The sequence below is a fragment of the Dipodomys spectabilis genome, unplaced genomic scaffold (genome assembly GCF_019054845.1).
Source record: "Dipodomys spectabilis isolate Male_0828 unplaced genomic scaffold, ASM1905484v1 ptg000210l, whole genome shotgun sequence".
Classification (NCBI taxonomy): domain Eukaryota; kingdom Metazoa; phylum Chordata; class Mammalia; order Rodentia; family Heteromyidae; genus Dipodomys; species Dipodomys spectabilis.
The window spans coordinates 3,859,797-3,869,433 of record NW_024870887.1 but is presented as its reverse complement, the minus strand read 5'-3'; the positions used below and the strand labels follow the sequence as shown (position 1 = coordinate 3,869,433).

The following is a 9,637-nucleotide window of genomic DNA, read 5'->3' as shown; positions in this document are numbered from 1 at the left end:
CAATTTATTTATTTATTTATTTAATGAGACAGGGTCCTGCTATGTAACCCAGGCTGGATTTGACTTCATGATCCTCCTGCCTCAGCTAGGATTATAGGCATGTTCTAAAGAAGCACTACAACCCAGTGGTTCTTTAGTCTTGAAACCTGCTAGGTAGTATGAATAATTTGAAGATTTGAGGAAATGCTATAGGAACTCTGTCCTGTCCCTTGTACAACATTCTTCATTTTCCTAAGGCCAGAGATCAGCAGGATTCAATATAGACTGTGCTAATCACACTTTTCAGGTTTTAAGCCTTTATATAACTCACTAGAATAACATAAACTAAGTTTGACCATATTAGTGCCTGCAGGGTTGTTAAATAATTGAATCTTCATGTATTGGTTTTAGTGTAAATTGATACTGTTTTGAAAATGATTTGGCAATATATAATAAACATAAAAATATACCTAAAGACAACTGGGCACTGGTGGCTCACGCCTGTAATCCTAGCTACTGAGGAGGCTGAGATCTGAGGATCATGGTTCAAAGTCAGCCTGGGCAGGAAAGTCTGTGAGACTCTCATCTCTAATTAACCACCAGAAAACCAGAAGTGGCATGGTAGTTCAAGTGGTAGAGTACTTGCCTTGAGGTGAAGAGCTTAGGGACAGTGCCCAGGCCTAGAGTTCAAGCCCCACAAAGGAGACTGAGCAGCCCCATCCATAAAGTAGGTGCTGAGAGAGATATATAAGAATGACTGGGGGGCTGGGAAGGTGGCTCAGCGGTAGAGTGCTTGCCTTGCATGCATGAGGCCCTGGGTTCGTTCCTCAGCACCACATAAGCAAAAAGAAAAAAGCTGGAAGTGGGGCTGTGGCTCAAGTGGTAGAGTGCTAGCCTTGAACTGAAGAGCTGAGGGACAGCACCCAGGCCCAGAGTTCAGGCCCCACGACCCGGACCCAAAAAAAAAAAAAAAGAATGACTGTTGCAGCCAGGCACAAGTGGCTTATGCCTATAATCCTAGCTACTCAGGAGGCTGAGATCTGAGGATCACAGTTCAAAGCCAGCCCAAGTAGGAAAGAGTGTGAGACTCTTATCTCCAATTAACCACCAGAAAACTGGATGTGGTGCTGTGGTTCAAAGTGGTAGAGTGCTCGCCTTAAGCTGAAGAACTCAGGGACAGTGCCCAAGCCCTGAGTTCAAGCTACACGATCAAAAAAAGAAAAGATTGACTACTGCAATATAGTTTGCAGTAGAGAAACACTGTATGTTATCAGTAGTACCTGTCCATCAAAATATTCTATCATCTTCCTAAATTCTAGACTTGTAGGACAAATAGCTAGACTCTGTTTCCTACTTTTTGCTTCCTCTATGTTGTGAAAAGGTGTCCAGGTAACTTGTCTCTCATAGAATGCAAATAGAAATGATGTGCCACTTCCACGCTAGCATTTTAAGACATTGAGTGTAGCCTATGCTTTCTTTACCCTTCTATCAGCTAGATGCAGATGGTGATAGGGGCCTACAGGATGGGAAAGAACAAAATGGAAGATAGTTGGCTCCCTGAATTATCCCACAAACGTCAGATACTTACTGACCTGGGACCTGGGACTGAGGAATTGTCTTTTTGTGTACCCTGGTCCTGGAGCTTGAATGTGGGGCCTGGATGATATTGATGTACTTTTTTGTTCAAGGCTAGTGCTCTACCACTTGAATCACATGTGGCTCCACTTCCAGCTTGGATTTTTTTTTTTTTTTGTAGTTTATTGGAGATAAAAGTTTCATGGAGGGCTGGGAAGTTGGTTCAGTGGTAGAGCGCTTGCCTTGCATGCCTGAGGCCCTGGGTTCGATTCCTCAGCACCACATAAGCAAAAAGAAAAAAAGCTGGAAGTGGTGCTGTGGCTCAAGTGGTAGAGCGCTAGCTTTGAGCTGAAGAGCTGAGGGACAGCGCCCAGGCCCAGAGTTCAGGCCCCACAACTGGACCCCCCCCCAAAAAAAAAAGTTTCATGGACTTTCTTGCCTGAGCTGGTTTTGAACCATAATCTCAGATATCATCCTCCTGAGTAGCTAGGATTACAGGTGTGAGCTGGTGGTGCCTTTCTTTTTTTCTTTCTTTCTTTCTTCCTTCCTTCCTTCCTTTCTTCCTTTCTTCCTTCCTTCCTTTCTTTTTTCTTTTCTTCCTTCCTTCCTTCCATCCTTTCTTTCCTTCCTTTCTTTTCTTTCTCTTTTTCACTTTCTCTTCCTTCCTTCCTTTATTTCTTTCTTCCTTTCTTTTGGTTGTTGTTGCCAGTACTTTGGCTTGAACTCTGGGCTCATGCTCTCATTTGACATTTTCACTCATACTGGCACTCTACACTTGAGCAACACCTCCTCTTCTGGATTTTTGCTGTTTAATTGGAGATAAAGAGTCTCAGATTTGTCCTCTCAGACTAGTCCTAAACCGTGATTCTCAGATCTCAGCCTCCTGAATAACTAGGATTATAGGCATGAGCCACCAGTACCTGGCTGAAAAATGTCTATTTTTGAGATATTATACATCCATGGTTTTTTAAAAGCCTATTCTAATATATAATCCTATCCATCCAGAAAGAATGGAATACTGTACCAGCTTTAAACTTAATGAGGGCTTTGCAATATCATTATGAATAAATCTCAAAGATATTACTTGAGAAAGCAAGTTACAGAGTATACCAAATATACCACTTATATAAGGTGTACAAATCATGCTTTATAGTGTTTATAAAATATGTATATATATGTGTGTATACATATATACATAAAAATGCTATTCAGTCACAGGAATAATAAACACATTATTCTGAATTTAGTTAATGTTTTGGGGTCCAGGGGACTATTCTTTTTGCATTCCTGTTGTAATTACACCAAAACAATAAGATATCCTTATTGCCTTCACCCTCCCCCACCACACTTCATCTTTTTTTTTTCCATTTTAAGTGTGGAACCCAGGTCCTTGTTCATGAGAGGCAAGCACTTTACCACTGAACAGATTCCTAACCCTTCTTAAAAATAACATTTTAGAAATTTACTCCTTGTTTACCTATACCTTTGATTTTACCTCATCATCTAGTAATTTCTTCCCCACTGAAGCCAGTGGCACAACTATGCATTCAGATGTTGGGGCCAACAACATAATTTTTATCTCTATGGCAACTCTTACTTTATTACTGGCTTTACCTATTACCCCTCTAAGAATATCCTGTGATAATTCCTAGGTTGTACTTAGCCCACATGTGTTTTTATGTTCTTTGAGCATACCAAGCTTAACTCCTTTTTTTTAATGCCAGTCCTGGGGCTTGAACTCAGGGCCTGGTCATTGTCACTGAGCTTTTGTGCTCAAGGCTAGCATTCTACTACTAGACAAACAGCTCCATTTCCACTTTTTTGGTTAAGTGACGATAAGAGTCTCACATATTTGCCTGCTGGGCCTGCTTTTGAACTTTGATACTCAGATCTCAGCATCCTAAGTAGCTAGGAATTACAGGCATGAGCTACCAGTGCTCAACAAGTTCAGTTCCATTTTAGGGACTTGGAGAATCAGTATTGCCTCTCTCTTGGAACAGTTCCTTTCCCAGTTGTTTGTACCATCTGCTTTATTATTCAGGCCTAGTATAATGTTGAAGGCACTCATTTTTGGTAACATCATCACTCTTCTTGAGTTCCTTCAGAAATTAATGTACTCATTATACAGTACTTGTCATTTGGCATTTATGACAGCCCACGGCTTGAGCAGTGATTTACTGGAATGTGAACCCTAAATGTAGGAATATGATCCCATGATTTCTTTTTCCCATTGTTTCAATGCTTCCTTATGAGAAAATATAACCAACTTTCTGTGTTTCAGAAATTTCTCATGATGGAAAACTTCAATATGCTATTTTCTGGTTAGCAAACTGCAATCCAAAAAAGAAAAGTTCCTAATGGGTATATGAAGTATTTAAGCATATTTGTTTAAGTTGTCCATTTCTCTATCATTGTAAGGATTTCTTTGAATATAATATGTATTTGTCATCAAGGGGATGACTTAGGACAGATTTTGGTGCACCTGTTCTTTGGGGCATCCACTGTGATTAAAATAATACTTATGCCGTGCCTGCAGTCGCTGCCAACCTCTAGTTAAACCTTCTTGATACCATCTTTCCTCCTTCCGATGCTGCCTCTGCCTGTTTAACTGTCTTCTGGTATCCTCTAACTGCTTAAATTCCTGACATAGCTGATATAATCTCTCCAACTGCTGCTGGTTTTCTTTTCTGAAGCCAAGACTGACATCACGATGACCCTGCTGAACTATCAACTCCCAAGCCTTGGCCTTCCTCTTAAGCTCCCTTGTTTTGGTCTCTCCCTTCTGCAACTTGTCCAGGTCACTTAGTTGTTTCTCCAGCAATGTTTTTTGCTTCAGGAACTGGAAATGTGCTTCTTGGTCCTTGATAGTTGTCTCTGATTCAACTTTCTTTATCTTTTTCTGTAATTCCAGTAGTGTCATTTCCTGTGTCTTCTTTAATTGGGAGATGTCCCTCATTGCCAGCAACTGCTGCTTTAAATCATACAGGATTTTTTTCCTTTGGAAGAGCTGTGCTTGAAGGTCTGCAGTTTGTGTGGCAAACCTGGATGCTAATTCTTGTCTCCTTTGTCCTATCGCCTCCAGTTGTTGGACATAATCCTCCCACAGTTCCTCATGTTTCCTTCTAAAATGGCCATTTGTTTTGTTCAGATATGTCAGAAGGCATTTGCTTTCTCTTTCCTCCTGAAATGGTTCCTCCTGTAATAGCCTGCTCTCCTGTACCAGCTTCTTGCGCCGGATCCTAGCTTCCTGGATATAAATGTTCAGCACCTTCAGGGCTGTCACTGTCCTTGTTTTGACCCTGTTCTCTAACATAGTTAGTGTCGTGGTATTGAAATATTCATTAAGAACAGTAAGATAAGGTGACTCTGAAGGGGAACTGCTGGACTTCTGAGCAAACCTAAAAGAAGAACAAAAGGGCGACAATTTAGGAAAGAATCACCAAAAAGTCTAACTCAGACAGTTATCCCTCTTTCTTTCTTTCTTTCTTTCTTTCTTTTTTTGTCAGTCGTGGGCCTGAACTCTGGGCCTGGGCGCTGTCCCTCAGCTCTTCAGCTCAAGGCTAGCGCTCTACCACTTGAGCCACAGCACCACTCCCAGCTTTTTCTGCTTATGTGGTGCTGAGGAATTGAACCCAGGGCCTCATGCATGCAAGGCAAGCACTCTACCACTGGAGCCACCTTCCCAGCCAAGTTATCCCTATTTCTACTATATATATATATTTTTTTTTTTTTTTTGAGAAACCATTATGCTCCATGTCCTATGCAAGTCATGGGGAACACAGCAAGGTATGAAGATGAACAGTGTAGCTTTAAATTTAGAATATGAATTCATTCACCACAACCCAATCAGATAGCAACTCAATTTGAAAACATGAGAAAGATAAGCTGGGTGCCAGTGGCTCAGATCTGTAATCCTAAACTACTTAGGAGGCTGAGATCTGAGGATCATGGTTTGAAGCCACCTAGGGCAGGAAAGTTCCGTAAGAGATTTCTAATCAACCAGTAAGAAGCTAGAAGTGGAGGTATAGCTCAAGTGGTAGAGTGCTAGCCTTGAGCAAAAAAAAAGCCAACAAGATTGTGAGGCCCTGAGTTCAAATCCTAGTACTGGTATGTGTGTGACCCCCCCCCCCCAAGGTGGGGAAGGGAGAGAGGAAGGAGAGAGAGAGAGAGAGGGAGGGAGGGAGGGAGGGAGGGAGGGAGGGAGGGAGGGAGCGCGCAGGTTCCAAGAACTGAAGTGAGGCCCATGACTTAACAGCATTAGCAAGTGGCAGAGCCTGGGTTTGAAACGCAGACCTTAAGATTTCATAGCTACAATAAGCCACACAAACAGACTGGACCGTGGGGACTAGGGATGATTTTCTCCTCCTCTTCATCCTCTCTGCTGCGTTTCCAGCGCACTTCACTGTGATACCTACTTGCAGGCATCCGGACCTTTAGGACAGCGCTGGGGCTCATTGCGGTTCTTCGCCTGCAAAGGCCCTCTGGAGTCAGCGGCCCCCGGGTGGCAACTTCTCCCCCAGCTCTCCATTCTGCACTCAGCGCCACTTGACTTCTGCCCAGTTGGTCCTGAGGTGGCTCAATGCCCTAGATTTGGTTGATGCAACCTTGGACTATTTAACCTCCTCAGCTGCCAAACAAGACCTCTCAGTTGATCCTCCAGAGGTTCGGGGCCCCATAGGTCTGGGGGTGCACAGTGGGGTGCATGCTCCTGGGTGTGGAGCACAGAGTCCTCAAAGAAGTAAGTGCCTCCTGTGCCCCTTTCAGACCCTCCTGTGAGGGTCAGCGTCCCGGCTACACAGTGGTCTTCTCGCTTGCTCGGCAGCTCTCATAGGCTCTCCTCAGCCAGGTCAGGACCACCGAAGACGTCCTGCACCCACTAGGTGCCCTCTTCCTCAAGCAAGGGCCCCAGGACGAATGGATTCTCGGCACAATGGTCGCGCGGAACGTTGTGCCAGTCTCTTTAGCCACGTGGGTTCTAGGGTGGGGTGGGCCAGAAAGGGGACGGTGCCCATAACTTCCCGAGGTTCTAGGGCTTCTAGGATCCTCGGCTGTCTGTGTGCCTGCTGTGGTTTGCAATGGCGGGACCAGGGAAGGCCCCTCTGTAGGGGTTATATAAGAAGATGGGCCCCTGAGGTGTTGGAGGGTAGTAGCGCCCCATGGCTTCGGGGACTTTGACATCAACTCCAGTTCCTTCTTAGCACATTGTATTGCAATCGTCTTGCTGAGGAAATGGTCAACTTCGCCAAGCCCAAGTGTGTGAATCACTCCAGAGTGAAACACATGGCAAGCACAAGAGTTTCTGGTGGAAATATTGTCAAACTTTTTTTTTATTGTGAAAATATATCCTTTTTCTTTTTTTTGTACTTTTTTATTGTAAGAATACTGTACTGAGGAGTTACAGTTACATGAGCAAGGTAATGAGTACATTTCAAACATTTTTTTTAATGGCCTAAGAATTGGGGATAATGCCGGGCGCTGGTGGCTCACGCCTGTGATCCTAGCTACTCAGGAGGCTGAGATCTGAGGATCGCAGTTCAAAGCCAGCCCGGGCAGGAAAGACCGTGAGACTCGTATCTCCAATAAACCACCAGAAAACCGGAAGTGGCGCTGTAGCTCAAGTGGTAGAGCGCTAGCCTTGAGCTGAAGAGCTGAGGGACAGCGCCCAGGTCCAGAGTTCAAGCCCCACGACCGACAAAAAAAAAAAAGAATTGGGGATAAAACAGATAGTAGGGGTTCTCTTCTCCCTGGGACACTGGAACAAGAGATAAGCTTTGTTAGAACATGATCAAATGCTGTGAAAGAATTTAACAGATAAGATCTTGTTGCAAGCACCCCTTTGGCAATTTATTTTCCCTGAAATATGCTAAGATGTTGGGGTTTGGAGAGAACTAACTCCTTAATTGACAGCTCTGAGTCTCTTCTTCAGGCCAGCTGCTTTGAATATAGAACTAGCAGCTAGACAGCCAATTGCCCTCATGCCAGCTCCAGCTATTTTGAAACCAAAGCAAGGCTCTTGCTCCTGAAAGTACTGTCCCAGCAAACACCTTGAACTTAACTGGGATTTTTACCACCACAAGCCTCTATAACTCTAAAGGACCCTGAAGTCATTTCAACCAGTGTCTATTCTGGTGTATTTTCTGGTGACCTTTTCTCGTGAAGATATGTGACTGGTGCAAAATGTTGTGATTGGCGACAAGGACGGTATCATGATTGATGCAAACACAATTGTTTATTTGCATGTGGGGTCTGATGCGATTGGTGGAGATATCCTTATCACACCTCTTTCTAACTATATAAGTAGTCTGCTCATTCATTTGTTGTCCAGCTGGGAGACATCTTCCTATGTTGCTCTTGGTGTGGCAATAGCAGATCCAATAAAAATTCTCTAGAGTGATCATCTTTGCCTACTTTTGATTTGTGTCATTAGTAGAGTTGGTAACATGAAGAGAACTGGCTGCAGAGTTGACAGTGACTGATCAGAACTGATAGCAAAAGCAACAGTTTAACAGGTGCAGCATTAGAGAATGAGGGCTGAAGAAGGCCTTCTGTAAGGACAGGAATATTATTAACTGATTGGAACACCCCTCCAGCACCCAAGAAGCAGAAGCAGGGCTTGTTTGACAATGACTGGGGCATGGAAATGGAAGTGGCAGTGGGGAAGCTGAAGCCCAGAAAGGGAAAAAATCATTTTTATCCTAAGGAGCAAACAACTGTGAAAGTGACATCTGTACAGTACAAAGGCTAAGACTATCTCTGCTACAGCTGACAACGTACCTTGGGAACCAATATCGAAAAGGAGTATAGGGAATTGAGACCCTTATCTCCATCCTAACTGCAGAAGAACGTTTTCCCCATTTAGTACAATGTTGTTAATAGGTTTATCATACCTTGAGGTACATTCCTTTTTTTTTTTTTTTTTTTTTTTTGAGGTCTTTTGCTTAAGGCTCTCGCTCTACTACTTTGAGCCTCAGCTCCACTTCTGGTTTTCTGGTGGTTAATTGGAGATAAGTGTCACACAGTTTGTCCTAGCTGGCTTTGAACTCTGATTCTCAGATCTCTGGATTACAGGTCTGAGCCAGCAGTGAATGGCCGTTGCTTTTCCTTCTCTTCCTACTTCACTCCTACTTTCTTCAGAGATTTTATTAGGAAGGAGTATTGACTTTTTTTTTTTTTTTTGTGCCAGTGCTGGGGCTTAAACTCAGGGCCTGGGCACTATCCCTGAGGTTTTATGCTCAAGGATAGCATACTATTACTTGAGCCTTCCAGCTTTTTTGTTGTTGTTGGTGGTGGTGGTAGTCATGGGATTTGAACTCAGGGCCTGGGGCGCTATCCCTAAGCCTTTCTGCTCAAGGCTACTGCTCTACCACTTTGAGCCACAGCTCCACGTCGTTTTTGAATGGTTAATTGTAGATAAAAGTGTCTTGGGGACTTTTCTGCCCAGGCTGGCTTTGAACTGCAATGCTCAGATCTCAGCCTTCTGAGTAGCTAGAATTATAGGAATGAGCCACCAGCACATAGGCATTTCCGGCTTTTTTTTGGTAGTTAACTGGAGCCATTTGAGATTTCCTGCCCAGACTGGCTTTGAACCTCAATCCTCAGATCTCAGCCTCCTGGATATCTAGGAATACTGACTGTTCTGTGTATTGTTGTTGTTGGTCTGGGGCTTATCAGGGCCTGTGCACTGTTTCTAAGCTCTTTTGCTCAAGACTAGCACTCTACCACTTTTGAACCACTTCCAATTTCCTGATAGTTAATTGGAGGAAAGAGTCTCACATATTTTCCTGCCCAGGCTAGCTTTGAACTGCAATCCTCAGATCTCAGCCTCTTGAGTAGCTAGGATGACAAGTGTGAGTCACTGGTGCCCGGTGGGAGTATTGACTTTCATCAAACTCTTATCAATTGAGATAACTATGCAATTTTTGTTCTTGGTATTACAGTATTACATTATTGATTTATGTATGTTGAATCAACCTTGCACCCTTGCAATGAAACCACTTTGGTCACATATTTGATGTTGTTTTTGTTTTTTGGTTTTTTGTTGGCTGTGGGGCTTGACCTCAGGGCCTGGGCACTGTCCCTGAGC

General features: G+C 43.7%; 1 protein-coding gene across 1 annotated transcript; it reads right to left on the bottom strand.

Annotated features, from left to right (window-relative positions):
* Positions 1-4,015: 4,015 nt before the first annotated feature.
* On the bottom strand, positions 4,016-6,082 carry Ccdc121 (coiled-coil domain containing 121). The gene is made up of 2 exons (XM_042696638.1): positions 5,970-6,082; positions 4,016-4,952 (listed from the first exon to the last, which is right to left on the bottom strand). The coding sequence occupies exons 1-2, from the start codon at positions 6,080-6,082 to the stop codon at positions 4,016-4,018; spliced, it is 1,050 nt and encodes a 349-aa protein (XP_042552572.1).
* Positions 6,083-9,637: the final 3,555 nt, after the last annotated feature.